This window comes from Trichoderma camerunense, assembly GCF_050948025.1.
Source record: "Trichoderma camerunense strain CBS 138272 chromosome Unknown V8C40scaffold_21, whole genome shotgun sequence".
Lineage (NCBI taxonomy): Eukaryota > Fungi > Ascomycota > Sordariomycetes > Hypocreales > Hypocreaceae > Trichoderma > Trichoderma camerunense.
The window spans coordinates 183,363-194,282 of NW_028145349.1; the positions used below are offsets into that span (position 1 = coordinate 183,363).

At 50.2% G+C, this 10,920-nt stretch overlaps 5 protein-coding genes across 5 annotated transcripts; 3 read left to right on the forward strand and 2 right to left on the reverse strand.

The window, feature by feature from the left end:
- The first annotated feature begins 22 nt into the window (after positions 1-22).
- On the forward strand, positions 23-3,468 carry V8C40DRAFT_283148 (major facilitator superfamily domain-containing protein). Its single transcript, XM_083221907.1, has 5 exons — positions 23-1,145; positions 1,212-1,310; positions 1,373-1,858; positions 1,911-2,476; positions 3,013-3,468. The coding sequence occupies exons 1-5, from the start codon at positions 620-622 to the stop codon at positions 3,346-3,348; spliced, it is 2,013 nt and encodes a 670-aa protein (XP_083068619.1). The 5' UTR covers positions 23-619; the 3' UTR covers positions 3,349-3,468.
- A 329-nt stretch (positions 3,469-3,797) lies between these two features.
- Positions 3,798-5,467, forward strand: V8C40DRAFT_255841 (COP9 signalosome complex subunit 6). Its single transcript, XM_083218142.1, has 2 exons — positions 3,798-4,212; positions 4,273-5,467. The coding sequence occupies exons 1-2, from the start codon at positions 3,936-3,938 to the stop codon at positions 5,244-5,246; spliced, it is 1,251 nt and encodes a 416-aa protein (XP_083068620.1). The 5' UTR covers positions 3,798-3,935; the 3' UTR covers positions 5,247-5,467.
- A 15-nt stretch (positions 5,468-5,482) lies between these two features.
- Positions 5,483-7,884, reverse strand: V8C40DRAFT_255842 (retromer subunit VPS17). The gene is made up of 3 exons (XM_083218143.1): positions 7,139-7,884; positions 6,624-7,077; positions 5,483-6,561 (listed from the first exon to the last, which is right to left on the reverse strand). Exons 1-3 carry the CDS (start codon positions 7,577-7,579, stop codon positions 5,702-5,704), a joined length of 1,755 nt encoding a protein of 584 aa, XP_083068621.1. The 5' UTR covers positions 7,580-7,884; the 3' UTR covers positions 5,483-5,701.
- Positions 7,880-9,013, forward strand: V8C40DRAFT_255843 (protein-transporting protein BCP1). The gene is made up of 2 exons (XM_083218144.1): positions 7,880-8,168; positions 8,226-9,013. The coding sequence occupies exons 1-2, from the start codon at positions 8,076-8,078 to the stop codon at positions 8,994-8,996; spliced, it is 864 nt and encodes a 287-aa protein (XP_083068622.1). The 5' UTR covers positions 7,880-8,075; the 3' UTR covers positions 8,997-9,013.
- V8C40DRAFT_255845 (chorismate mutase ARO7) lies at positions 8,850-10,113 on the reverse strand. Its single transcript, XM_083218145.1, has 3 exons — positions 9,894-10,113; positions 9,748-9,808; positions 8,850-9,684 (listed from the first exon to the last, which is right to left on the reverse strand). The coding sequence occupies exons 1-3, from the start codon at positions 9,962-9,964 to the stop codon at positions 9,016-9,018; spliced, it is 801 nt and encodes a 266-aa protein (XP_083068623.1). The 5' UTR covers positions 9,965-10,113; the 3' UTR covers positions 8,850-9,015.
- Between the last annotated feature and the right edge of the window lie 807 nt (positions 10,114-10,920).

The following is a 10,920-nucleotide window of genomic DNA, read 5'->3' on the forward strand; positions in this document are numbered from 1 at the left end:
TGTCTTTCCCGGCCCGTCTCCCGTCTTAATGTACAAACTCACCCTCCCACGCCACTCAGCACTGCTTGTACTCCGTATCAGAGTCGTAATGTCAACACGCGTATGAGCGACTACAAGTGTCATCAAGCCTCTCATCAATTCTCATTTCAACACGGCGTAAAGATTCGAAACATACCCGAAAATGGCCAGCAAGACCAACATGACAATGGCATATGCTTCAGCTCGGGCTTCGGTTCGGGACCGAGAGCAAACGCCACAGCCCAACATGTACTAGCGCCCAGTTGCGTGCCCGAGTGCATGTAAGTCAAAGGGAGGCTCTTCAAACTCACGGAGCCGAAGAATGCAATGACGGTCACGATATGCATTCTTTTCTTTTTTTCTGCCTTGTCGGGCATGCCAAATATGATGTGGCCGAAGGTAGACGGTGGCCGGTACGCGTAGCCACATACGCGGAAGAATGCAGCTTATTTTCTTCTATAAACTTCGAGGCTGGCTTTTAGATGTCTTCTTTACTAGCATTCAAGCATAAACAACCATAGATATTGATTCAACAGAGTGTATTTTGAATACTTTCGTTTATTGATGTGCACCATCTAATATTTCATCAAATCTCTTCACAATGTCTCTCCCCGACGAAAAAAAAGGGATGGATACGGCACCGTCTCCCATCCAGCTGTCCACAACCTCTCTATCATCATCACATAATTGGCGAAACATCGATGCTACAAGCGACGACACAAACAGCCCGCTCAAGAAAGAGACAGATTCACCACCAGCCGACGACAATGCTGAGGCCGCAAATCCCCAAGGCGCGGCCCCTGACAGCGCCGAAGCAAGCTACAAACCAGGATCTCTCAAGTTCTGGCTCATCATCATCAGTGCCTTTGTGTCCATGTTCCTCGTTGCTCTAGATCGAACCATCATCTCTACTGCGATTCCCACAATCACCGACGACTTTCACTCCCTTTCAGATATCGGCTGGTATGGATCGTCGTATATGCTTACAACGGCCGCCTTTCAACTGATTTGGGGACGCATTTACCGTTTCTACGATCTGCGCTGGACATTTTTATGCTGCATCGTCATCTTTGAGGCTGGCTCTGCCATTTGCGGTGCTGCCCCAAGTTCATCTGTTTTTATTGCTGGTAAGTTTGCAATAGGGTGCAGGGCGAATATGCATGTCTGAGACGAATGCCTGACAAGTCATACAGGACGTGCTATCGCAGGAGTAGGCTCCGCAGGCATCACGACCGGATCTTTACTCACAACTATTGACATGATTCCATTGGCGAAGCGTCCCATGTTTCAAGGTACTACAAGAATCCCCAAAGTCTCAGATATCGAACTCGTCTCCTAACCTTGTACAAACTAGCCGCGTTCGGTCTTGTGTTTGGTGTATCGAGTATTACTGGCCCTCTTATGGGCGGCGCATTTACAGAAAACGTTTCATGGAGATGGTGCTTCTACATCAATCTCCCCGTCGGCGCCGTTGCCTTCGTCTTCTTGTTCTTCTTCCTGAGACTTCCCAAGAAGACTCACCCTCCCGCCACCATCAAGCAGCAGATCCTTCGTCTCGACCCTCTCGGCACGTTCTTCTTCATCCCGTCTACTGTATGCCTCTTGCTTGCCTTGCAATGGGGAGGATCGAAATACGACTGGAGCAACTGGAGAATCATCTTCCTCTTCATCATGTTTGGAGTGACTGCCGTGGCATTTGCCATTGTCCAAGTCAAGATGCCCGAAACCGCATCGCTACCTCCCAAGGTCATTATTCAGAGGACCATGCTTTCTACCACATTTTATATGCTCTTCGTCGCAGGCGCCATGATGCTCTTGGTTTACTTTATTCCCCTGTGGTGTAAGTCCACCTCTCTTTGTGGCCAGTATATTGATGCTGACATATTACTTAGTCCAAACTACGCACGGCATCAGCCCCGTGAGATCAGGCATTTATACGCTCCCCCTTGTGCTGAGTCTCGTCGTCTCCGTCACGATATCTGGATTTATGACTCAGAAAATTGGATACTATTTGCCGGCTTTAATAATTGGTCCCTGCGTAATGGCCATCGGCGAAGGCCTTCTATATACTTTGAAGCCAAGCTCCGGGTCTTCTGAGTGGATTGGATACCAGTTTCTCGCTGGATTTGGATTGGGCTTTGGGTTCCAGACCGCAAATCTTGCTGTCCAGGCTACGATCCCAAAGAAAGAGATTCCAACCGGAGTTTCCATCCTCTTCTTTGCCCAGCAACTTGGAGGTGCCATTTTCATTTCCGTCGGCCAAACAATTTTGAACACCTTGCTCGTTTCCAAATTGGAGAATGTGCCCGGACTAGATCCTAAGAAAATTATCACAACTGGTGTGACTGAGTTACGCAACGTCGTTCCTCCGCAGTTTGTTTCGACTGTGATTGATGCGTACAATTACGCATGCACGCATATCTTCATTGCTGCCTTGGCGTTGACTTGTGCTCAGCTAGTTTGTGCCTGTTGCGTGGAATGGGGAAGTGTCAAGAAGCCAAAGAATCAGCAAGAGAAACCACAGTGAACAAATCATACATGGATTCAACATTCACTTGAACCATTGGCGTTGCGGCGGGATAGACAACTGGAAAACGGACTGTATGCTAGATTAACTGGCTCTTTGGAATTTGGGAAACTTGCTCTCCTCTCTGTTCATGTAGAATTTTTTTTTTTTAAATCACTTAGTTCTAAATAAAATAATGGTAATCGGTTAATATCGTGTTCGTTCGTTTTTTTCCGTCATTGACCTACTTCACTACATCAGTACTTGTTCACATATCGTCATGCATCCAACCACGATGATGTTAATGACACTCGGCCTCTACTATATAACCGCTCCAACATGTGTTTCCCTGGAAATCAACTTATTCCCACCATACCAACCAAATCATCAAGAACCACTAAATCTTCGCTCTCTCACTCCCAGCCCTCAAAATGTGTAAAGTCACCAGAACCAAGTACTCTTGCCGGCATACCGTCGCCGAGTATCAGTTCCAATGCTCTGACACGAGCGGAAGATGCGAAAAGGAAATCACAAACTGCAACTCCAAAGATCAGTGCCAAAAGTGCAATCCAGATAATCGCCAAAAGAAAATCATGGACCTCTACGCCAAATACACCGAAGAGCTCAAGAAATTGGCGGAGCTGGCAAAGACCGAGGATTGTAAGACGATGACGGCGCAACTCGAGGACATCATTAAGAGAATTCCGGAGCAGAGGATCAAGGCTCTGGCAGAGATGCAGGGGAAGACTGGGATTGAAATGGCTGCGAAGAGGCGAATCGAGGCAGAGTTGGCTCAAGAGTCGAGTGCGAGATGGCAGTCTTGAGTTTTGTCTTGGCCTATTGTTGGAAGAGGCGTATTGGGGAGTTATATGGGTGCTGGTGACATTACTAGATAGTCAAAAAAAAAAAAAAAAGATTGATTTTCGATCTTTTGTTAATTGAATCATTTGAATTAAATGTGCATTAATCCTGTAAAGAGCCCTGTTTAATCGCAGTGCATATATAGAGTAGAAGTGAACCTCTTTTCATCTAGCGTGGTTCAGATCAGATCAACGTCTGCCACTAATTTGAGCTTCAATTGAAGTTTAGATTAAAAATACAAAAAATAATATATATAATGATACAAATACCTATGAGGGCTTCTGTAGTTGAGCTCCCGGTTGTGCTTCAAGAGGCTTCGTGACGATGATCAAAGTGACCGGCTTAGTCATCGCTCTGCTGCCTCTCAACCCCACGGCACGCGGGGCAGTTGCTCAACCTCCAACATAATCAACTTCACATCTCAGCTTTCAACACGCCTCTTCCCTATTACATCATTTCCCCTTACTACCCAGACTTCAGCCTCAATAATAACTATCTCGTACACTGAATCACCCACCGCCGATAACACCGTAATATTCCTATCGCTAACATGGATGCTCCCAGCTCCAACCCTCTTCTATCGACCCAGAAGAGCTCCCAGCTCCAGGCCGTCTTGCACCCGCTAGTGCTTCTCACAATCTCCGACTACATCACACGACACACTCTACGAGAGCAAAAGGGGCCCACAATCGGAGCTCTGTTAGGCCAGCAGAATGGCCGGGAAATCACCATCGAACACGCTTTTGAATGCCACGTCAAGGAAGCACCCGAGGTCGATGGAGGCTACCTGGTCGACGTAGACAAGTTCGGCAGAAGATTAGAACAGAGTGCGCCAAATCCGCCCTCGATATCCCGCTGCATGCTTTGCTAACTTGCTTTTCTACCAGTGTGCCTTGTGCATAAAGACCGAAAATTGGACTTTGTCGGCTGGTACACGCTGCTGTCGTCATCAGGTCCCTCGCCCACCATCCTGCCCGTCCACAGTCAAATACTCGAAAACTGGAACGAATCGGCCGTTTTGCTAGGTTTTCACCCACAAGAGGTTGCGCAGCATTCAGTCGGCGGTAAATTGCCGTTGACGATATACGAGAGCAACTTTGAGGTCGACGACGCCAGGGCGGAAAATGATGGAGAGGACAAGAAGATGGACGACGGCGACTCCTCGCTCAAGCTGAAATTCAGAGAGGTGCCGTATTCTGTAGAGACGGACGAGACGGAAATGATTAGCATGAACTACGTGGCAAGCGGTGGTGGAAACGCAGCAGCCAGCGCCCCAGCTCCGGCCGTCAAGGAAGAACGGCCAGCTCGTTCGATAGAGTCAAACGGAAAGGGAAAGCGGAGGCTGGTGGAGAGCGAGGTTGAGGAGAAGAAAGACGCGGTGGTGGATGAGGCGAGCGCTCTGACGAGGGAGGAGGACGAGATGATTGCTTCGCTGACGGCAAAGGCCAACGCCATCAAGATGCTCCACTCCAGAATCCAGCTCATTACTACCTACCTGGAACGCTTGCCGCCTTCGTATATCAACGGAGATGACCAGGGAGAGAGCATGGATACAGACACCAACAATACTACGCCATCTCACAACATTCTTCGACAGATTCAGGCTCTAGTCAGCCGTCTCGACCTCGTCATTCCGTCAGACAGGGAGGCCTTTGAAAAAGAAGTACAGAGCGAATCCAACAATGTTCACCTGCTCGGCCTTTTGAATTCCATTATGCAGGGCGTCAACCAGGCAAAGGATGTGGGCAGGAAATTCCATGCTGTTGAATCAAGCAAGGGTGCAGCGAGACGTGGGAATCTGGATTACAATATGGGTGGTGTCCCGTTTAACATTCCGGGCACGGGCGATCTGCACGTTTGAGGATGATATGAAGTTTTGCTTATAAGGCTAGAACTTTGGGTGTTTCTTTGTTGTTTGAGGCATTACCATGGGCATTTTTCTTTCTTTCCGATGCGTTCATTCCAAGGGAACGATGATAGATAGTTAATGAATGACATAACGAGGGCTGGCGTTACTATCAGCCAAAACCAAATTCGCGAGACAACTGAAAAGTGCATGCAATATGATCATTCGAACTCGCGATATAGTCATTCAAATTCTTTGTAAAAACAACTCTATTTCATTTCTACACTCCTAATTACTTGTCAACTTGGTTCGTTTCTTAAGTTCGTTTCTTAAAAATGAATATAAACATGTGCTCGTCTGGAACTATATTTTAACGACAACGGCCGCACTTTGGCATTGAGTAGAAAACATGAGCCACCCCCTCTTATAAAATCACCAGCGTATCTTAAAAGGTGCAAATCACCAGCGTCTTAAAAGGTGCTCGTAGCCAACCGGCTCGCCGCATTTCTCGCGTCAATCCGGTCCTCATCATCCTCCTCCAGACCAACCAAGTTGCCGAGTCCGCTTCCATGCTTACCAGAACCAGACTCCTGGCCGTCCTCACCTTCAGCTTCCTCCACCTTGCCGACGCCCGAGGTGGTGCGGCTGGTCGCGTCAGACCGACGAGGAACGCCGCTCCAAGCATCTCCCTTAGGTCCCTGGCTGGCAGCGAGGCTCGTTCGTCGCACGGTAGGATGAGATTCACGGCCCAAACGGCTCAGACCACCAGAGGCATCGATGGACCGGATATCCGCTCTCACGCTCTCAAGTAGTGCTAGCGACCGACGCTCAGCCTCAATCTCACGGAGGACAAGTTCTCTAATTTCCAGACGCAGGTCACTGGCCGTTCTGTCGAACCACCGACGGCGTTCTTGAACGAGGCTCTGGGTAACTCTACTTGTCTTGTTGAAGAGCTGGGTTTCGTTTGTTCGGGCTTCGTCGAGGGCTGCGATGGCCTCGTCAACCTTTTCCCGCCTAACACTGGAGCTGGCCTTGAGGCGATCGGCAGCGTTTAGCTTGCTTTTTGTTACCTCCTGGGCTTGCAAGAATTCACGAATGAGGATTTGACGGTTGGTGAGAGACTCCTTGACGATAAAGGCATCCTGCGAGTGGTACTGGAATGGGTCGCCGATGGTGGCAGCCTCAGCCGTGGCTTGAGCGGCGTGGTAGTCTCCAACAGTCTGAATCACCCTACCGAGCTTCTTGTAGGCATTTGCTAGTCCCGGGTGCGGCTCCTGGACATGCATGGCGCCAAGCTTCACACCGTAATCAGACTCAACAAGCCCAAGACCTGTGATTTATAGTGATTAGCAAGGTAGCATAAACTCGTTTTAATCAGCACTGTTATCTTACCTCTCCTAGCCTTGACAAGCTTGTCGACCTTGTGACCAGCATCCATGGTACCAAGATAGAACAGCTTAACGACAGGACGAGCCTCTGCGAGCTCAGGGGTATCATCGGGAGGCGGAGCAAACTGCTTCAAAATCTTCCTGCGAACACCAGTTGCGGGCTGCTTTCTCTTCACGAGCGGGCTGTAGCCAAAGTCGCTTTCAACAAAAAGCACCATCTCATCGTCTCTCATCAATACCTCGTTCCCACACACGTAGTTGAACCATCGCTGCATCAGGGCCTTGACTCGGTTTTCATCCTCCTCTGTACCAGCGCCAGCCGATGTAATAGGGGGAGGGACAGCAGGTACCAGAGCTTCGGGGTTTGCAGATATCAGGTGCTCTCCAAGCTTGACAAACTCGGAATGCAAGCGTCGGACATCTCGGTACTGGGTGGTGCGGAATCGAGGCAAGTTGGTCTAGGAGCGGCTTGTTAGATCAATGGCACTCTCTATCAACACAGCAGAGAGGACAACTCACGTGAACGTCAAATCGCAGTATCGGGTCCTTCTTTCCTGTTCGTTCCAGGCCTGTAATCTTGGCCTGCAGCCGGAATTGGGGCTGCGGAGGCTTCCGAGGTTGTTGCGCATCCTCTGGTGGCACCTCTGTTGAAGCTACTGACTGGGGGGCCTCAGATTGAGGCACAGCGCCAGACTCTGAGGATACAGTCAATCCCGCATCTTCATGCTCGCTACCTCCGCCGGCCGCAGGAGTTATTGAGCCAGACTGCGGAAAGACATCGTCACCACTTGGTCCCAGGCCGTTGGACGACTGCGGGGTGTACGGGAAAGCGGGAACAGGAGCATCTCCCGTGAGGCTCGCAAACGTGGTGCGGTCATGCTGGGGAGACGAGCCCGGAGTGTTGCCCCAGGGAGACGCCGCCGGGTCCTCGGTCTCGTGTATAGAGGCGCTGTAGTCCATGGTGACGGTCGGATTCAACAAAGGCTCGGTATAGCGGCAATATATGGGTTAACGGCGAGGCAAGCAAGACCACGATGAGCCTTTGCGAGGAGAGGATAAGATACGGCGATTAGATATGGAGATTCTCTCAGAATTGAGTGTCGCTCATGCCGCAACGCCCGATTGGAAGCTCGGCAGAGGGTGGATGCGCGAAGTTGAGATTCCGCCAGTGAAGCTGCTGATCCAGTTCGGCTACGTAAGTTGCGACGACATCCAAGTGGGAACAGAGGCACAGTCTGGGGAGTGGCCGCTGGTTGGCTGGTTAAGCGCACGTTATCGCGTCTAATTAGCCGCCATAGAGCTCTTATCGTGGCTAGATGCGGTATAGCGCGGGGTATGGAGAACAAAAATTCGTTATCGAAGCTCAGTTGAGATGAAACCAAAAGACTTGCTTCGTCATTGCGGAGCGCATTCAATCCATCAATCGCAAAAGCAATTCAGATAATCACACGCCAAAATGGGCAAAAAGAGGTCAAGGGAGGAGGCCAAGGATGTGCCGCCTGCAGATGCAGGTGCCGACCGAATGGAAGAGGACAGCAGCGATGACGAGGTGAGATGAGCGAAGCCGCTCTGTTCTACTCAGTGGAAGATGCGCTGACGTTGTTAGGACTTTGACATGGTCAATGTGGACTTTGAATGGTTCAACTTTGATCCCGAGATCGACTTCCATGGCACAAAGTCATTGCTTCGACAGCTATTCGATGTCGACGCCAACCTCTTCAACATGTCTGCGTTGTCGGATCTGATCCTGTCGCAACCGACGATTGGCTCAACGGTCAAGGTTGACGGCAAGGCCAACGACGCCTATGCCATGCTCACAGTTCTCAACACATACGAGCACCGAGAAAAGGTGCCCATGAAGGACATTCTCAAGTACATCGTGGACAAGGCCCAGACCAACCCCTCAATATCAGCCGTTGCCGAGCTCATCACCGCACAAAAGCCCGTCGGACTCGTCTTTTCGGAGCGACTCATCAACATGCCGTCTGAGATTGCACCGCCGCTGTATACAATGCTCGTTGAAGAGGTGGAGGACGCGATAGAAGACAAGGAGCCGTACGAGTTTTCTTACTATCTCATCTTCTCAAGGACATATCAGGAGGTGGAATCGACGCTGGACGTGGAAGACCGAAAACGCAAAAAGGCCAAGGAAGAGGCTTCGACCTACCACTTCCACCCCGAGGATGAGATTCTACAAAAATTCGCCGTAGCGCACGGCAGCTTCCGGTACACAAAAGAGGACGATGCAGTGGCAGACAGCAAGCGGGCGTTTCAAGAGCTGGGCATCAAGACATTTGGACACATGATCCTCATTGAGGCGAGTAAATTCAAGGAGGCCGTCAAGGCCGTGGGTGACTATATAGCTGCGCCGCAATAAATGATGATATGAATTTGCTCTACTCTTCCGGCAGGAGTCTCTGCATCAAGTACTCAACCTCAACCTCCTTGGTCAAGGGAATGACAAAGTCTTTGTACATGGACACCACCGCGTCCACGTTGATCTTGACGGGCTGCTCCACGCCTCCCAGCATCGACGGGTCCTTGCCGTAGGTCTCGGCCTTGAGACGAAGACGGGCGAGGACCTGCTCCTCGACGGCTCTGTTGGTGATGGACTCGCCAATCGCCTCCCGGTCCTCGTTCTTGATGAGCTGCGTGTAGAGCTCAGGGTCTGACTGGAACTTGGACTCCGCGACGAATTTGCCAAAGTGAATTCTCCTAGACAGGGCCTGTAGGCAGGCAATGTCGCACGTAGATGTCGAGCCGTAGTTTTCCTGCGACTCTCCTCGGTCCTCGCGGCCAAAGTTGGGGCACACTTCCGGTAGGAACGTTTCAATGTAGAACTTTTTGATCTTGTCGTTGACGCAGACGTCGTTTTTGTGCAGGATCTTGGGGTAGTTGAGGGGCTTCAGCATGGGCTTCTGGACAGACTCTGGGAAGAAGGGGTATTCGTCGGGCGATTCGAAACGGCGAATCAGGGATTGCAGCTTCTCTTGCTCAGAGAAGTACCAGTCGAAGAAACTCAGGCGACTGTCAGGGATGGGGAGAGCACCAGGCGTGTAGATGGTCTAGACAAAGGAAGCTCGAATCAGTAACAGAACAGTATTTGGGCCTCGGCATCTGTGACTCACCTTGTTCAGAGGAAACTGCACTCTCTCAATGAGGGAAAAGGAAATTGTGTCTTCGAGTCGGCTATATGAAACATGTCAGAGCGCATGCAAAATGACGAATTTGGGAACTTGGAGAGCTGAGCTTTGCATAGCTCGGGCCAACTGACATGAGCTGGAAGCGGATGCGCGCCAGATCCAGCGCTCGAGAGCTGTCGGCCATGTCCACGGCGGAATCCATCTTGAAGAGAGGCAATCAAAGGGGGATATCGCTGAATTTAAATATGTTGGAGAAACAGCAATAATAGTGCAAATGTCAGCGCAAGATTGAATCGAAAATAAGCTGACGGGCAAATCAAACTTTCAGCAGCGTGCCGATGATTGATGAAGTCAAGTCAAGTCAAGCTGGGAACGGAATTGATCCGCTCCCCGAGACCGGCCGTCTAGAAGACTGGACTCAGCGAAGCCCCATCTTTAGCGGCCGGTTCAGCTTACCAAAGGCTATACAAGGGCGGCTCAGATCTCAATCTATGGATGGATCCTTGCGAGATGCGCGGCTTGAGAGCTGCCCAGCCTTTCACATGCCGAGTAAGAAATGAGGCGCTGCTGCCATTGGGATCTTGTCGCCAAAAACAGCAAATGCTGGTTGCTTTGGTATGTCGCACGGCATCGGGATTGCTATTTAGACTTGTTTATGTTGGTGCCAACAGTTGCAGAACCTGTAAGACTGGCGGACGGAATTGAGAATAGACGGGTTTAAGCTTGATGCCATCACTATCTAGCCTAAACATTTGACAGACTACAGTACGCTCAGATGCTCGTTTTATTTGTAGACAATTATCATAGCTGCCAAATCCTCCATATCAAAACATCCATCAGACATACTTCTAGGGTCCCCTGGCGATCGAGCCTCAAAGTCAATCCTTCACGGTTGAACTGCTGGGGTCTGCCCTTGAACCCCGGAAAGCCCCCAGTGGGGCATCGAGCGAACCGCACAGGCAAAAGATTCTTAAGTGCAGAAGCGAACTAGCAGAGACAAGCCGAAACGCCGTGCAAACAGCAGCTCGACTAGCCGATTTCTCGTTTGATTGTTTATGCGTCGGTTCTACAGCTCAGCTAATCAATCTCGATGCTACCTTGTCTTGATAGTAGCAATACTTAAGATTAGCTGCTGGTGCGAGTTGTATAGTATAAAGT

Bases quoted from the DNA above. Each gene is read 5' to 3' on its own strand.
- V8C40DRAFT_283148 (XM_083221907.1), top strand. From the start codon at position 620: ATGTCTCTCCCCGACGAAAAAAAAGGGATGGATACGGCACCGTCTCCC. The intron at 1,146-1,211 runs GTAAGTTTGCAA...CAAGTCATACAG, and splicing joins TTCATCTGTTTTTATTGCTG to GACGTGCTATCGCAGGAGTA. The intron at 2,477-3,012 runs GTTTGTGCCTGT...GCCGAGTATCAG, and splicing joins CGTTGACTTGTGCTCAGCTA to TTCCAATGCTCTGACACGAG.
- V8C40DRAFT_255841 (XM_083218142.1), top strand. From the start codon at position 3,936: ATGGATGCTCCCAGCTCCAACCCTCTTCTATCGACCCAGAAGAGCTCC. The intron at 4,213-4,272 runs GTGCGCCAAATC...CTTTTCTACCAG, and splicing joins CGGCAGAAGATTAGAACAGA to TGTGCCTTGTGCATAAAGAC.
- V8C40DRAFT_255842 (XM_083218143.1), bottom strand. From the start codon at position 7,579: ATGGACTACAGCGCCTCTATACACGAGACCGAGGACCCGGCGGCGTCT. The intron at 7,078-7,138 runs GTGAGTTGTCCT...AGCCGCTCCTAG, and splicing joins TACTGCGATTTGACGTTCAC to ACCAACTTGCCTCGATTCCG. The intron at 6,562-6,623 runs GTAAGATAACAG...TATAAATCACAG, and splicing joins GCTTGTCAAGGCTAGGAGAG to GTCTTGGGCTTGTTGAGTCT.
- V8C40DRAFT_255843 (XM_083218144.1), top strand. From the start codon at position 8,076: ATGGGCAAAAAGAGGTCAAGGGAGGAGGCCAAGGATGTGCCGCCTGCA. The intron at 8,169-8,225 runs GTGAGATGAGCG...TGACGTTGTTAG, and splicing joins AGGACAGCAGCGATGACGAG to GACTTTGACATGGTCAATGT.
- V8C40DRAFT_255845 (XM_083218145.1), bottom strand. From the start codon at position 9,964: ATGGATTCCGCCGTGGACATGGCCGACAGCTCTCGAGCGCTGGATCTG. The intron at 9,809-9,893 runs GTCAGTTGGCCC...TGTTTCATATAG, and splicing joins CGCATCCGCTTCCAGCTCAT to CCGACTCGAAGACACAATTT. The intron at 9,685-9,747 runs GTGAGTCACAGA...TCCTTTGTCTAG, and splicing joins TGCAGTTTCCTCTGAACAAG to ACCATCTACACGCCTGGTGC.